Raw genomic sequence first — 17,760 nt, 5'->3', positions numbered from 1 at the left:
TTATGTTCTGCAGACATACCCCAGAAGGATACATTATAAAATATGTTGCAGTGTTGTTTGCATTTAAGACAACAGTATTTGCCAGCAGTTGAAATGTTTATAACTAGAAAACTGCAACAACTGTTCATAAAAATTCCCCAGTTGAAATAGTGATGATAGGTAAAGCTTTAAAAGAGCAACCTAATGTAACAAGAGGCAAAGCAAAATTAATCACAAAAATGCCAGTGTAAATTCCAAATCTACCAGCACAATTTTACTTTTCCTCAAATCTCTGTTGGATTGGCATGGATTTTACTGTTTTAAAAATGAACGTTTCGAATAGCTGCTGCTCTTAGGTAACTTGTACTACACTGCAAAGGTATGTGTGTGTGCATTTATATATATATGTAGGGGGTTAAATAGGTTAACCCCTGAAATGGGCACTGGGTTTGCGGTGCACGATTAACCTGTGCCCGTTGGTTGCGATGCAGGTAGCACGTAACAATGATTTCAATGATTGCTACGTGCAGCCAGCGCTCCCTGCGCTGTTGATTGGTTGCATGCACCAGCAGGGGGCTCCGATATTGGGAGTGGCTAACACTATTTAAAGGCAGCCTGCACCTCTTAAAAGGGGGATGCACTATGGTTGCAAAATGAGCTGGAAAACATTTGGCAACTAAATGTGGCTTCGAGAGTGCATGCACCAAGATTCTTGGATGGTGCACTAGAGGCCATGGTGAAAGAGGGACATCCTTTATCTGCAGGAGGCAGGAGACCCTCCAGACATATGCTGAAGAGGCAGTGGGAGGCTGTGGCAGATGAGGTAAATGCCAGGAGCATCGCACCACCCACATGGATGCAGTGCAGGAAGAAGTTCAATGATTTGACACGAGTGGTCAGGTGAGTGAGTTCAACCATCAAGTCTCGTATCAACTGCACCACTAGCCTCATCCACTGCTCCACGCACTACACCCCTCGTCACCCACCTACCAACAAACTCTTTCAATCAGTATGCAACTCTTCAAATCAGATGCTACATTTCACCCTCATACATTACCATTCTGGCAAGCTGCACACCCACAACACACACTGGCAGCTATTCAACCATGACAGCCACATCACCCAAACATCTTGCAGGATACTTACTGACACACTTCCCTCTTTCTTGCAGAAGGTGGCGCACAACAACAGACAGCAGGAAAGACCTGGAACCGGCACAGTCAGAGGATGACAGTGATGATGCAGAGACACCGTCACTCGATCTTACACTCGCTTCCACCAGCTTAAAGACCTGACACTGACTGTACTTTAGAGGCCAGGATAGAGGAGGGATCTGCACGTGGTGAGACACCGGGCACAAGTGCACAGGAGCCGGGGCGGGGGGAACGGATACCACAAGTGCCAGCTCGCCGGAGGGCAAGGTCGCGCACTAGTTCTGCTGCAGAGGAGTCAGATAAGGACTTCGATGGGCCAGGCTACAGAAGAAGGCTGATGGGTGTACACAACCAAATGCTTTGTGTACTGGAAAGCCTGCCAGAAAGCCTGTGCACAATATCAAGGGCCATGGAGGAGTCCAGCTCCAACTTGGCACAGGGCTTTGCGCAGATCCTGGAGCCCATCCTTCCCCACATGGAACGGGTGGTCACCTCAATCAGCACACCTGTGGGCCCACCATGATGCAGCATCTGATGACTGATGTCTCAGCTTCCATTGCAGCAGAAACAGCTGCCATCCATGGTCTGCATGCTGAATTTGGAGCTCAGACTGCTGCTTTGGAAGCTCAGACTGCTGCTATCGTGGCTCTGGGTTCTACTGTGGAACGGGGCTTCCAGGGCGTCATAGTACTCCAGCAATCTGTTCTCCAGCCGATCACCAGGATTGCTGAGGCACCGCCCCGGGAGAGTGGCAGTGGCGCCATGGAAGACGAACCTGCTGTCCTCTCTCAGGATGACAGCATTCCTGCTCCCACCTCTGCCAGTGCCCTTGCTGTTGCCTGTCAGCAAGCCAGCCTAGACTGCTGCAGTCCAGGCCGAGATGGTGCAGTCTGAAGCCAGACCCCCCCAGCCCAGAGCTGCTCGAGGTTATGCTCCAAGGCCATCTGCAATCTCCTCAAATAAAGGTCAGCAGCCTTCCACCACCCATGCTCCAGCCACTGGGGATACGCCTCGTAGGACCACTAGGAAAGGTAAAGGCACACAGAAGACAGGCACTAAGGGAATGCTCAAGGTGAATAGTATCAGTTTGTTTGAATCATTTGATGTGTAAATCTACAAATGTGGTTATGAATTTGTATTTGGTGTTGGTTTTCATTTCTGCAATGAGCTGAGGGAGGAAGGAATGTGTAATCATAAGGAGGATGATTTGATGGTCATGTGAGAGAGGAAAGGTAAGGAGTATGGGACTGTTGGTGAATGGGGAGGTGTTGTTGAGGTTACTGGTATCGCTCATTAATAACCTGATCACAAAGAGCCCTGGCTGACAGGGCCTGTCTACCTTGTTGCTTCCTTGCCTCTTCCTCTGCCTCTTCCTCCTCTTACTCAGGTTCTCGCCTGACAGGCAATGGCAAGGGCTGTCCCCTCATAATGGCCAGGTGGTGCAGCATGCAGCATACTACCACAAATCTTGATACCCGCTCAGCTAAGTTCAGCAGGGCTCCTCCAGAATGGTCCAGGCAGCGGAAGCGTTGCTTGAGGATGCCTATGGTGTGCTCTATGATGCTCAGTGTGGTAGCATGTTTCTCGTTGTACGCCTGCTGTGCACGTGTGCGTGGGTTCCTGACCGAAGTCATGAGCCATTTCATGAGGGGATAACCCTCGTCGCCTAGTAGCCAGCCTTGGACTTGCCGTGAAATATAGGTGGCACGTTGGACTGCCGCAGAATGAAGGAATCATGTCTGCTGCCAGGATAGCGGGCATTGACCTGCATGATGCGCTGCATGTGGTTGCACAATGAGGGAGTGGAATCCCTTTCTGTTCATGAATACGGCCGAGTTCAGATGTGGAGCAAGCATGGCAATATGCGTGCAGTCAATGGGGAAGCCTGCAATGCGAGCAAACCCTCATGCTCACTCATGCCGCTTGTCTCTGGCAAGAGGGAATGTGATGAATCTGTTTCTGAGTGTGTACAGAGCCTCAGTGACCTCCCTCATACAGCTGTGCACTACAAACTGCAAGATGTTGCTTATATCTCCAGCAGCAGCCTGAAAGGAGCCAGAGCCGTGAAAATTAAGCGCCACGGTTACCTTGGCAGCCACAGGCAATGCTGTCCTTGCTCTGTTCTGAAGCTGCAGTTGTGGCTGAGCAGTTGATAAATCTCAGTCTTGACTTCTTTAGTGAACCACAGCCCCCAGCTGAAGCTGAGATAACAGAATTGGTCGCTGAAGGTCCTTGTTGGATTATGGCCTGCACCTTCTCCTCCTCCTTCCTCTTCGAGCAGCTTAGCCTGCTCTCCGTGGCCTCTCTGCATGCTCCCAGCTATATTCAATTCCCAGAGGAAGCCCTTGCAGGCCAACCATGTCTGGAAGCAATCTTGTTCAACACATTCTTTGAAATGACACTAACAGTACTGCACGACCACCCAGACCACTCTCTTATATAATATTGAAACTTTCTCCAAGTATAGGAAACTTCCACAAACACACACAATTGTACCAGCAGCCAGAATAACTAATCCAGCAACTAACCTGTAACTACTGCATGATCCCTTTAAATAATGCTGGTCCTTCATGCCCTTTTAACTCCTGTTCAGCTGTGCGAGGTTAGGACAGTGCGTTGGCTGGAGCGGGGAGTTCAAAAATGCCGCCGGCTGCTTCAAATCAGCGTTGCACACTGATTTACATCATATTCTCCCTACTCTACCGCTGCTGGCGTTCATTAGGTGCGCGCGTGCAACCACTTTTACCAATATGACGTCGGAAGCCATTTTTGGGGATTCGTGTAGCGCCTACAAAACTGGTGCTACGTGGCCCAATTTAGCCCCCATAATGGGCCTGATGTTAGCAGGGCTGTGGGTTCTCAGCGGGGGGCTATCGGGCGCGTGGATAACGCGCCTGGTGAAATTAGTGAGTTTCCCGTGCGATTGTAGCATCCAATCCACTAATTAGATGCACTTACCTGCTCCTCCGGGTTCCCCACTGCTGATCTGCGCTTCGGGCGGGCTGCGCATGCGCAGTACGATCTGTCAGCTGGAGGCGCTCTATTTAAAGGGGCAGTCCTCCACTGACAGATGCTGCAACAAACAGCAAAAATTACAGCATGGTGCAGCCCAGGGGGAAGGCTGCTCCCAGTTTTATGATGCCTCACTCCAGGTATCAATACATGGGGTGAGGAGGAGGGGGAGGACAGAGATCCTCCTCCCGGCGTGCGGGAGGAAGCGGCCTGCCTCTGCCACCAGGAAGGCCTGGCTCGAGGTGGCAGAGGAGGTCACCAGCGCAACCAACATATCGCCCACCTGCATACAGTGCAGGAGGCGCTCCAATGACCTCAGTAGGTCAGCCAAAGTGAGTACACGTAGTCCTTCCCCTACACTCCGTCTGCCACATCACTGTCCCCACCCCACATCTCCTTCAGCACTGCCAACACAACTCTGTCACATCACCCCTCATACCCACTCAAACCTCATCCTCATCTTACCTGCACCTACTCACCTCGCCAGTACTCATCCCACCACTACCACTCAACCCAATCCTCATACAATCTCATGGCTCTCTCTCATACTCACCCTCTCGTGCATCTCTTTTACGGCCAGCCTCACTCAACCTGCCACTACCTGTGCTGCAGCCAAGGGGCATGCATCACATATGTGCAGTAGGCAGCGTAAGGCAAATGTGTCGTGAGCATGAAGGGGATGCACAAGGGTGTCTGAGGGTTTGTCATGGGTGTTACTTATATTGAATTTCTGAACAACCCACATTACATAATATATTGGCAACACTACTGCCATGTCTTCGCAAATCCTGTCTGGTTTGTGCAATAATGCCCGCTCCTGAGGATCACTATGAGGACCCACAACTGATGCCACCCATTGTGTCACTGCAGAGTGGGTGTAGGTGTATTTGCAGGGCTCTTCTGCGCAGACGACTGAGAGACATCGGCGATGTGCCCGGTTGCACCCTGGAAGGATGCGGCGGAGAAGTTGGTGAGGGCAGTGGTGACTTTGACAGCGACAGGTAAGAAGATGGTGCTCGGGCCAGCCAGGAGCAGCTCGGCACGAAAGAGGCCGCAGATGTCCACGACTACATGTCAAGTGACTCTGAGCCTCCGTGTGCACTGCTGCTCAGAGAGGTCCAGGAGGCTGATCCTCGGTCTGTGGCCCCTGTGGCGAGGGTAGTGCCCTCTGCGACGCATCTCTCTCTGCGGTAGCCCTCCCTCCTGCTGTGCAGGTGGATGTGTCACAGCACTCTGTTGTGGAGCTCCATGTGTCAGGGGTGGACGGCGTGGATGGCGAGGCTGGTGAGGCTGGTGATGCTGTTTGCCCTCCGAGGAGGTCATGACTGCAGCTACGGCGGCCCCCATCCGCAAGATGTACATCTGAGGGGGTCCGCAAGGTAGGTACATGTCTCCGGACCCCGGGGTAAGTGTGCAGGTTGGTGACTTTGACTGTCAGGAGGAGGGTGGTGGAGGCCAAACTTTGTCCCAAGTGACAGAGTGGCCTCCTGCAATGGGTGAGGGTCTCCCCCCCCACCACCTGTCAAATGGACCTTTGCAGCTGCCACAGGCTGACAGCTGCAACATGTCCATTTGACCTGGGAGTGTTTCCCCCAGTGTGGGAAACAGTCCCACTTTGTTCTAAAATCCCACATAATCCTTTAATCAGGTCAGTTAATGACCTGAAATACCTAAATAAATACTGTCAAGTGGCATCCCGCTGGCTTTAATTGCCTGCGGGATTCCCACCAGCGGGGGCTGCGCGCGCACGCAGGCGCGTCAGCGGGGAACCCGGAAGTGCGTGGGTTCAGGGCGGGCTCTGGTACTGTGCCGGGATTCTCCGATTTTTGGAGCCCCCCCGCCAGGAACGCACCCGGTAGCAGGTGCTAAAATAGAGCCCAATGTCTTAACTGCCAGCAGGAATTAGGATCTCATACCGAAATATGTCAATTTACCAACTGTAAATATCAAGTGATTCTCATGAGAACCAAATTACAGACTTTATTTTTACTTAAAAACACACACACAAATACATATTATACATATATATATATATATATATATAAACACACACACATATACTTGTGGTATCAGTCCTACGCTGCACTTAAATTACCCATATAGTTGTTGAACTGTCCGCTGTTTTCCTATGACATTGTAGGGCCTAAACAGAGGGTGGCATTTTTGCTGAGTGCTCACAGGAATTAAAAGTTCTGAGACCAGATGGGCAGTAACAACATACACTTCTGTTTTACCCATATTTAGTTTTGTAGCACTATTAAAGCTGGTTGAACCCAATCATTACTACCATCTAAATGTTTATTTTTAAAATTAAAATAACTGCAGTCTTGTCCTCATTGGGGCAAAACTCTCGCTGTGTGTTTTTCTTGCAATTACTGACTTTATTTTTTAAGTGAAAATTTGCGCAAACCTATTGGCTTGGGCTAGATGTTTATGCTTAACTTTACAACTAACGTGTTTCCTCATGAGAAACACTTGATTTGCACAGATGGTAAATTGACATATTTCAGTATGAGACCCAGACTAATTTCTGCTGGCAGTTAAGACATTATGCTTAATTAATGGGAGGTAAACCCTTAATTGTTTATTAAGAACACAAGCAAGTATGGAATGAGATAGAAAGAACTTGCATTTACCTATTGCCTATCACGATCTTTCATGTCCCAAAGTTCACAGCCAATGAAGTACTTTTGAAGTGTAGTTACTGGTGTAATGTTGGAAAAAGCAACAGCCAATTTGCGTAGAACGAGGTCCCACAATAACAATGAAATATATGACCAGATAATCTGTTTTTGGTGGTGTTGGTTGAAGGATAAATGTTGGCCAGGATATTAGGAGAACTCCCCTACTCTTCTTGAAAAAGTGCCATGGGATCTTTTAGAGCCACCTGAGAGGGCAGATAAGGCCTCAGTTTAATGTTGCATCTGAAGACAGCATCCCCGACAGTGCTGTGCTCCCTCAGTACTGCACTGAAGTGTCAACCGAGATTACATTCTCAAGTCCCTGGTGTGGGGCTTGAACCCATGCCCTTCTGATTCAGAGGACAAGTGCTACAATTAAGTCAAGTCTAACAACATTATGTCCATCGAGCCTTTTCCTTTAAACAGTCCTTGTCCAATTTTTACTTGCATGCATTTTCTGCAATTAACTTACTTTCCTGAATGGGGTGAGTAACCACAAGTGAATCTTTCAAGAAGATGAGAGTTTGAAATTTCTCCAACATTCAATCCTATCCTTACCAAGCTGCTTTTTAAAGGAGTTAATTCACAGTTTATTAATATTTTTGCTGTTCTCATCAATGTATTGGATAATGTCATAAGTACACCCTTGCAGTGTCTGCTCTGGGCATCTCTAAAAGAATTTGCGTGCTTCTTTTTTCAGATGACCTGGTGTTGTTGGAGGACTCACCTTGGGATCTAATGGACTCTACTGACTATCTTGAAGAATGAGCCAATTTTAGGGATATGGTGGTAGGTGCCCCCAAGTGAGGGTGCCATTTAAGAGGGGATCTCAAAGGTACTGGTTGGTAGATAGGAGGATATTTGTCCCAATTGACTCATATTGGTAGCTGGAGGTCCAGGTCGATGCTGGTTTCAGCTTGGACTAAATCATTATTAATGACTTGGACTTGGGTGTCCAGGGCACAATTTCAAAATATGCAGATGATACAAAACTCGGAAGGGTAGTAAACAGTGAGGAGGATAGCGATAGACTTCAAGAGGATATAGACGGACTGGTGGCATGGGAGGACACGCGGCAATTAAATTTAACGCAGCAAAATGCTAAGTGATACATTTTGGTAGGAAGAACGAGGAGAGGCAATATAAACTAGAGGGCACAAATCTAAAAGGGGTACAGGAACAGAGAGATCTGGGGGTATATGTGCACAAATCGTTGAAGGTAGCAGGGCAGGTTGAAAAAGTGGTTAAAAAAGCATACCAGTCCCCTGAGCTAGTAGGCTGCGTGGCTTTAGCTGGTTAAACTCCAACAGTATCCCTGTGCAGACTGCCAACTTGCATTTAGCTCTCTGGACTTAACTAAGTGGGACGTGTCTCTATAGGGAGTTCCAAACTGAGAAAAAAGAAACTTTACCAGTGTGGATTTCTCAGTAGCTTAGTTTGGAGTTTAATGATGAATATCATACACTCAGCTGCCCTAACAAATCGGGTTAGAAATTCATCTCAGGCGGTAGCACAGAACAGTGGGTATTGAATCGGCCGCCTGTTCTGCACCACGCCCAATAGTCAATACCACTGACTTCAGTGGAGCTGAATATTGAGCGAGGCATATAACAGGCAGTCCATGCTGTACCGCCCGTTTTCCTCTACCCACCAAGACAAATTTCTACCCCATTGTATTTTCACTTAAGGTTTGCACTCTTAAAGGGTAATTTTGCAAGCCTCGCTTATAATGAGTAGGGGTTGGAGATTTGAAGCTATTGTTCACATGTGCTCATGTCTTGTGAGGGTCTGCACTGACAATGGAGCCTTGCAGAATTAACCCTTTGCACTCTAGTTCTGCAATAATAACCTGTTTATCAATCCATTGTCCATCTGGTTAATGCCATTTGGGGTTTGGGATGTGAGACAACAGAAAGAAATGGATGCACAGTGCTGGAATTTTCTCCATAGTATGGAATTTTACAGTGGCTATTTTACACTTCAATATTCATTTACACATCTAGCCAATCTGCCATTGAATGACTTAAACCAAACTTCTTACTATTGATTTTCATTCACTTCTGATCTCAGCTCACTGTCCAGTCTGCACATATCACTAACCTGCAATGTGGATTTTCAACCATGCACTGGACTATGCCAAAAATGCCACATGATGTTTGCTGTGTACAGAATTGGTGGACATGACTGGTCTTTATTATTTCTTCCATAGACATAGCAGCAGCCATCACAAAGTGGTGTGACACACAGTGATTTGCGACCTGCCATCAAGACAGCCAATCCTGGTTCAATCACATTTCCATGTGAAAATACCAAAAAGTAAGAATGCCAAAATGGGAAATAAATTTGCTAAGTGGGCAGGCAGTAGGAACGAGAAATGCTGGTGGTAGATATTTCAATTCTCCCAATCTGTAGGAAGGCTATTGGGTAAAGATTGGTATGCACTGAACCCATGTTTTGGGCGTAAAATGGGTGCAAAGCATACCAATTTAGCAGTGGGACTGCCTGCGCACAAAGTGCGCTGGCGTCGGTCCAACTGCTAAATTCGTGACGCTCTTATTTTAGGCGTCCGTGGTGGACGCCTAAAACTGGCATTAGGCCCCTTAATTAGGTAAATTGGGGGCCTATTGAAAGACCTCATCAAGAAATTTGTCCGTGCAGGATTCTTCAGTGTCGGCGGCCGGCAACAAATGGTAAGTTTCCTTTTAAAAAAAACACTCAGCAGGAGTGCTCTTCTGGGTCCACAGGAGTTGTGATGGCAGTTTTATGCAAACAATGCAACTGTCTAGGTAGAATATAGATGCAAAAATTGTAGGAAATGTAATATTTTAGAACATTATGCTCTGCAGAGTTTTCACATTAACACCTTCCCAGTTTCTTGCTGTATATTCAATGGGATTTCTAGAGATTCTAAGCTAAAGACCTGGGATGCCAGGGTTAATTCCAATTCCAGTCTGATATCCTTTCTCTCTAAGCAATGCAGCATTATTCTGAAGGTTTTCTTAAGTATGGGTTGTTAAGAAATAAAGGGAGATATGGGGAGGTGGTAGGTGTTTGTTATGGTAGTGGAATGTTGTGTCTATTGCCTCAAGAGAAGTTAATTCCAGCCAAGACACTTCACATTGCCTGCAAATAGTTCTGCCTCTGACAATAACCATGGCAACGCATTTTGGAATAGCAAGTACTGGGTCGAATAACTTGTTTTCTGCCATTGTTGGAAAAGCTTGGTTGATAGGTTGGACAGAGCAGTGCTGACCTGGGTTTCTTACAGTGCCAGAAACCAGTCTAAATTTTTTTTTTATTCGTTCATGGGATGTGGGCGTCGCTGGCATTTATTGCCCATCCCAAATTGCCCTTGAGAAGGTGGTGGTGAGCCGCCTTCTTGAACCACTGCAGTCCGTGTAGTGAAGGTTCTCCCACAGTGCTGATAGGAAGGGAGTTCCAGGATTTTGACCCAGTGACGATGAAGGAACGGCGATATATTTCCAAGTTGGGATGGTGTGTGACTTGGAGGGGAACATACAGGTGGTGTTGTTCCCATGTACCTGCTGCCCTTGTCCTTCTAGGTGGTAGGGGTCGTGGGCTTGAGAGGTGCTGTCGAAGAAGTCTTGGCGAGTTGCTGCAGTGCATCCTGTGGATGGTACACACTGCAGCCACTGTGCGCCGGTGGTGGAGGGAGTAAATGTTTAGGGTGATGAATGGGGTGCTAATCAAGTGGGCTGCTTTGTCCTGGATTGTGTCGAGCTTCTTGAGTGTTGTTGGAGCTGCACTCATCCAGGCAAGCGGACAGTATTCCATCACACGCCTGACTTGTGCCTTGTAGATGGTGGAAAGGCTTTGGGGAATCAGGAGGTGAGTCACTCACCGCAGAATGCCCAGCCTGTGACCTGCTCTTGTAGCCACAGTATTTATGTGGCTGGTCCAGTTAAGTTTCTGGTCAATGGTGACCCCCAGGATGTTGATGGTGGGGGATTTGGCGATGGTAATGCCGTTGAATGTCAAGGGGAGGTGGTTAGATTCTCTCTTGTTGGAGATGGTCATTGCCTGGCACTTATCTGGTGCAAATGTTAGTTGCCACTTATCAGCCCAAGCCTGGATGTTGTCCAGGTCTTGCTGCATGTGGGCACAAACTGCTTCATTATTTGAGGGGTTGCGAATGGAACTGAACACTGTGCAATCATCAGCGAGTATCCCCATTTCAGACCTTATGATGGAGGGAAGGTCATTGATGAAGCAGCTGAGGAAAGGAGCTGCATGCTTTAGTTAAGAATGTTGCTAGATCCAAACCTAGACTGAGGTAAAATGGAGAATCCTAAATCTCCTGCACCACCAGTCCATTTTTCTTCTTTAACAATTCAATGAAGTCAGCATTCATTGCAGTCAGTGGTTGTTTCTTCAATGAATTCAGAATTCTAGGTGTAAAGAAACTACCCTACATTTTATTACATTAAAGGCGCTGTATAAATGCAAGTTGTTGTACATGTTACATTTTTCTAAGCTTCTAACCACATTCCCTGGTTCTCTTCTCCTAATTCCACAGACACTCAGTGATTTCCTTCATGTAGTTGAATTTTTGAAACATATCTTCCATATCTTATTTTTTTAATAAATCTGAGTAATTGGCAATCCCTGCGCCATAGATCCTGGAACAGTTGCTGAAAGTATTTGATTTGTAAAGTCCCCATCAGCAGTAGAAAGAAGTTACATTAAAACTGGCTGCAACTTCAAATTTCAACAAATTCTTATCACTACTCTCTTTTCTGATTATTGCCTGTGTCTCGTCACAGGCAGTTTGAAGCTAGCACTGGGGCTCAGGTAACTTTCTACTTACCTGATGGCTACAATGGTGGCGAAGGATAAATCAAGATAGAAACAGTTCCTTATGATGAGCTATCTTCAGTGTCACACCATGGGTTATAGGTTTGTAAATTTAACTATGGACATGTCTCTCCAGATCAGTTAGGGTTAATCCTATCTGTCAATAGTTGCAAAAATATTAGAAAAGGCAAAGAGTGTGCTGTTGCTGCTCATGCTCATTATGTTTTTGACCTCATGTTGTTATCCGAAATTATCCAGGACTATGCCAATATATGCTGCTACTATGCTGATTCACTAACTGCAGGAGGAGTTATGAACAGACAAGCATTGTGCTGCAGGGGAAGTGCTATATTCTCATCTTTGTGTTATTAAACATACTTGCACATGTCTGCGTCTGATTAAAAAAAACCCATCAAAACATACCATAATTTTAGCAAAGTTAAGAGAGGTATTTGCAATTGACTTCTTTGTTGTCTTTTCTCAACACTAATACCACAAGGAAGTGCATTTGGGGCAATCTTCTTTATTTATGGCCTGCTTGATGAAGTGTGGTCAAAAACTGGTGTGTTTGACAAGAACAATACAAATCACAAAATCATTCCATCAAACTAACCAATACTAAAATAGAAACTGCTACAATTTTCCAAAACTAAAGTAGGTCAAACAGTTCAAATATGAAATAGGCAAAACACTGTCAAGTTTTGTAAAACTCCATAAAAACTTAACTCCCATATAGCTCACTCCCAGTGAACTCTGGAGGCCATCACAATCAATGAAAGGCAGACTTGAGGTGATCAGAGGAATGAATTTGGCCTCCGCCAGAAGCGCAAAACTGACACATAGTGAATCGGCAGCCTGTTTTAGACCATGCCCGGTTTTAATGAAGTCAATGGAAATGAAAATTGGGTCCGATGTAAAATGGGCAGCTGATTCATTATGGGCCTGTTTCGCACTACTGGTGGAGGAGACCAATTTCACCCCCCAGATGTCGAATGTGGCCAAATGCAGTCAACAGACTTTTACAGTTTTTTTATGGTCTGGGATATAGTTGCGAAAACTTGTCAAGAATGCATTATACATGGCAAAGGAGTACAGGTGGGGCAGATGGTGGGTGACATAATAATGGTAGGATAAATTCAGTGATACTGTGCTCCTAGCAGTGAACCTTGCTCAAAGGGAGTGTCGATCAGAGACAGGGCTACAACACTGATTCTTTGACAAGCACTCCTTTTGAGTGAGGCAGTTCACTGGTAGCAAAGGGATCACTGAACTTATTCTGGCGTCTCAAGTTGCTACTGTCAAGCTCTATTTTAAATATCTCTTTGATGTAAAGAGTAGAAAGTTACCCAGTCTTTTAGTCCCAACCAGTTGGATTTAGGTTGCTTTTAAAGCCTAGCAGCTAACAAACTGACAATTCCATCCTATCGACTTAGTCACCCCGTGGCAAAAATATTGACTACTATAGATTTTTAACTACATCGTCAATTACTTTTGCTGCTGATTTTAATTCAGCTGTACATTTTTACCATCTGTAATCATAAATAAACTTTCTGCTCAATCATACCCACAATGCTGTTGGTGCCCAAATATAAAACAAAGATCTTTTCTTTCCTAAATTTAACATATACATTATATCGAAGTAAAAGAAAATGAAAGTGCAGTAGTAGTTTTAATCTGGCTTCATAGAAAATCTTGCACAATGCTCATGATAATACCATGGGGGTTATATTGGATAAACCCTGAAAACCGGTGCTGGGATCGCGATGCCCGATTAACCCGCATTGTTGCGATGCAGGCAGCACGTAACATTCATGCTGCCTGATGATTTCAATGATTGCAGCATGCAGCCAGCGCTACCTGCACTTTTGCGTGGAGGCACGTATCAGCAGGGGGCCCCAATATCGGGAGTGGCTGGCACCACTAAAGGCAGCCTGAACCTCTTAAAGGGGAGGTGCACTGTGGCTGCAGGAAGTGCTGGAAGTCCATGGAGCCACTGCCACTTGCTGCCTTTTGTTATAAAGTGAATCTGTGCTGCAATATAGTGAAGCATGGTGATGATGGGAACTCTGGAATTTTTAATGAGCAACAACTGGCAGCTCAAAGCTGGCGGGACTCTTTTATTTCCAAAATTTAAGATACGGATCTAAACGGAGTCTGAACGGAGATCAGAAATTGTACAAGTAAAACACAGATGCAGGTCCCGTCCTTATGTTTAAAAACTGTTGTTTTATTTTAAAATATTGAATAAAGGTTTCGCAAAACTACATCCCAGATCCTCCAATCTGCACACCAGACCCCATCAAATGCCGATCTGAGTTTGTACCGAGCATGTACCAAGGTTCTCTGTTGATATACTAAAGGCCTTGGTGTAAGAGGTGGGCAGAAGGAGGGGCATCCTATACCCGCAAGGGGGCAAGAGGCCCTCCGGACATATGCTGAAGAGATCGTGGGAGACAGTGGGGGACGAAGTCAATGCCAGGAGCGTAGCACCACTAACATGGATGCAGTGCAGGAAGAAGTTCAATGATTTGACACAAGTGGTCAAGATGATTTGACACAAGCTATCAAGTGGCATCTCCTACCAACTGCACCACTAGCTGCATCCACTGCTCCACACACCGTACCCCCCATCACCCATCGACCAACAAACTCTTTCAATCAGTTCTCAACTCTTCCAATCAGATGCTTCATCTCACCCTCACACATTACCACTCTGGCAAGCCGTACACCCACAACTCACAGGTCACACACACTGGCAGCTATTCAACCATGACAGTCACATCATCCAAACATCTTGCAGGACACTCACTGACACACGTCCTGCTTTTTTGCAGGAGACGATGGCGCATAACAAAAGGCAGCAAGTGGCAGTGGCTCCATGGAACATGAACCTGTGTCCTCTCTCAGGATGACAGCATTCCTGTCCCACCCCTGCCACTCCGCCAGTGCTCTTGCTGTTGCCTGTCAGCTAGCCAGCTCACTCCCAGTAGATCATTGAAACTTTATTCAAGAATAAGAAACCTCTAAAAACAGGTACAAATGCATTAGCAACCAGAACAAATAATCCAGCAACGAACCTGTAACTCCTGCATGATCCCTTTAAAAAGCGCTGGTGGGGTGTCCTCCATGCTGTTTAAGACCTGTTCAGCTGTGCGAGGTTAAGACAGTGCGTTGGCTGGAGCAAGGAGTTCCAAAATAGCAGCAGTCCTTTTAAATCAGCGTTGTACACTGATTTATGTCAAAATCTCCCTACTCTATATGCTGCCGGCGTTCGTTAGGTGCTTGTGCGCAAACGCCTTTACCAAGATAGCTGCCTGTGCAGCTCATGCCGGAAGTGTGCATGCGTATCTCAGACGCCATCTTCGGGGCTTAGGTGTCTGCATAGCGCCTATATAACGGGTGCTATATGGCCCAATTTTGCCCCCTAGGTGCTTTAGGTGAGAACAGATTTGAGTACATATATATGCTACCAAGCACAGAGACGGGAGACTAGGCAGGTAAGTGTGTGATTAGAATTATTCGGCAACGTGATTATTAATTTGTGCACATTATGTGTAACAAAATTGTAAGCATCTTCTTTCTAAACTCATTTATGATTTCTCTACACACATATTGCAGACAAAATCATCCCCTTTGATTTTTTACAGCCACAATTCAAAAGTTACATATTAATCAGGGAACAAAATTAAGCACGAGTGTAAATCTCCCGCTGAGTTCTTTTTTAAGAGTGATTAACAGAATATGATGCCACAGTTGCAAAGACATGACATTCTGTTTTTCCCATGAGTGTTACCTGGGAGCAAGTGATCATTAATGCTACTTACATTTTTCACCTGTCAGTAAAAATGAACTGCTGTCAGGTTTCTGATTTTGGATATCATTCGTTAGGAGTAGTTACCTCAGGGCAGATAAGAATATAAGAAATAGGAGCAGGAGTAGGCTATACGGTCCCTTCAGCCTGCTCCGCCATTCAATCAGATCATGGCTGATTATCCACCTCAACTCCACTTTCCCACCCTATCCCCATATCCCTTGATTCCCTTAGTATCCAAACATCCATCAATCTCAATCTTGAAGATACTCAACGACTGAGCATCCACAGCCCTCTAGGGTAGAGAATTCCAAAGATTCGCAACCCTCTGAGTGAAGAAACTTTTCCTCATCTCGATCTTAAATGGCTGACCCCTTATCTTGAGTCTGTGACCACTAGTCCTAGACTCTCCAGCCAGGGGAAACAGCCTCTCAGCATCTATCCTGTCAAGCCCTCTAAGAATTTAATGCATTTCAATGAGATTTCTAAACTCCAGAGAAAATAGGCCCATTTTACTCACTCTCTCCTCATTGGATAACACTCTCATCCCAGGAACATATCTAGTGAATCTTCACTGCATCCCCTCTAAGGCAAGTATATCCTTTCTTAGATAAGGAGATCAAAACTGTACGCAGTACTCCTGGTGTGATCTCACCAGAGCCCTATATAATTGCAGCAAGACCTCCTTACTCTTATACTCCAACCCCCTTGCAATAAAAGCTAAGATACCATTTGTCTTCCTAATTGCTTGCTGTACCTGCATGTTAACTTTCTATGATTCATGTACAAGGACACACAAATCCCTCTGAATACCAACATTTCTTAGTGGCTCACCTTTTAAAAATTATTCTGCTTTTCTATTCTTCCTACCAAAGTGGATAATTTCACATTTCCCCACATTATACTCCATTTGCCAACTTCTTGCCCACTCATTTTAGCTGTCTATATCGCTTTGCAGCCTCTTTGCGTCTTCCTCACAGCTTACTTTCCCACCTAGCTTCGTATCGTCAGCAAACTTGGATACATTACACTCGGTCCCTTCATCTAAGTCATTGATATATATTGTAAACAGCTAAGGCCCAAGCACTGATCCTTGCGGCATCCCACTAGTTACAGCCTGCCAACTTGAGAATGACCCGTTTATTCCTACTCTGTTTTCTGTCCATTAACCAATCCTCAATCCTTGCTAATATATTACCCCCAACCCCATGAGCCCTAATCTTTTGTAACAACCTCTTGTCTGGAACAACCAACCCGCCTCCTGAATTTCCCTTTTTCTGGTGTTGCCCTTGTCCTGACAAATAAGGTGACCGTACTTCCACCACCACACTTAAAACTTCAACCACCCCGATTATGGCTTATAATCTGTCTTCCCTGGAGCAGGACTCCATTTGCTTTGATATAATTATTACATTTTAAAAAAATTTTCACCAAATTACCTGATACATATGGATTCTGCTGTGAAATCAAATGGATTTTCAGATTTGTGACAGGCTAAAAGTTTAAACAGCATACACACTACATGCACACTAATATATACCATTACCAGCTGCTGTGCACTAATGTTATTCTGAGGACGATGACTAACTCAGCACGTTGGTCTGCTTGGCAGAAGGACAATATTTATCCATTTTCATCAGCAAGGGGGAAAAGTAGAATCTGGAGCAGGAGCAAGTTTTAAATCCACTACAACTCACATTGGATAAATTGTATCTCCTACCCCTCCTTCTTCTCCTGAGTTTGGTAGCACGTCAGCTACCTGCTATTGCATTTTCCACTGATACCACTACATAGGTTCCCCTTTGCTATCACACAGAAGAACTAATAAATAAAATCACTAAAGTTTCAAAGAATTTCAGGCCAACTGAACTGCATATTAATTAACTGGGAGATGTTAAAGTAAAATCAAGAATCTTTACAGCTTTCTCTCTATAGTAAAATTTGTTGTTGCTACCTTTGGGACTCTTTTATTTCATCTCCCACAGAAAGCCGAAGCTGTGAGTGAAATTGATCCTGTTATGGGTTTTACACCCACACACCTACCTGATGTGATTAATGATGAGGGTTGTAGATGGAATGAAAAAATCATCCACCCTGTCAAACTGTTTGCCGACTGGTTGGGTATGGATGGTGTGATGGGCTGCACTCCCACTGGCCTGATTAATTACCTGTAGAGAAAAAGTAAATGAAATAGAAAATTTGCCCAACACAGGTGAAATTATATGAAGGCTATTAAAATGACCAATTGTGGTAAGCACAAAAATTAGTGTCATTTATTATAGTGCATAGATATTTGCTCAATGGGTGT

General features: G+C 45.5%; 1 protein-coding gene across 1 annotated transcript in view; it reads right to left on the bottom strand.

Moving 5' to 3' along the window:
- fstl5 (follistatin-like 5) overlaps positions 1–17,760 on the bottom strand; it is a 724,566-nt gene that overhangs the window by 49,095 nt on the left and 657,711 nt on the right. Inside the window, exon 14 of the mRNA XM_067992568.1 lies at positions 17,496–17,620. Within this exon, the coding sequence (XP_067848669.1) occupies positions 17,496–17,620 (125 nt within the window). The remainder of the gene's footprint in view (positions 1–17,495; positions 17,621–17,760) is intronic.

The sequence above is a fragment of the Heptranchias perlo genome, chromosome 1, assembly GCF_035084215.1.
Source record: "Heptranchias perlo isolate sHepPer1 chromosome 1, sHepPer1.hap1, whole genome shotgun sequence".
Taxonomy (NCBI): Eukaryota; Metazoa; Chordata; class Chondrichthyes; order Hexanchiformes; family Hexanchidae; genus Heptranchias; species Heptranchias perlo.
The sequence above is the reverse complement of the archived record's forward strand: the minus strand, read 5'-3'. Positions and strand labels throughout refer to the sequence as shown.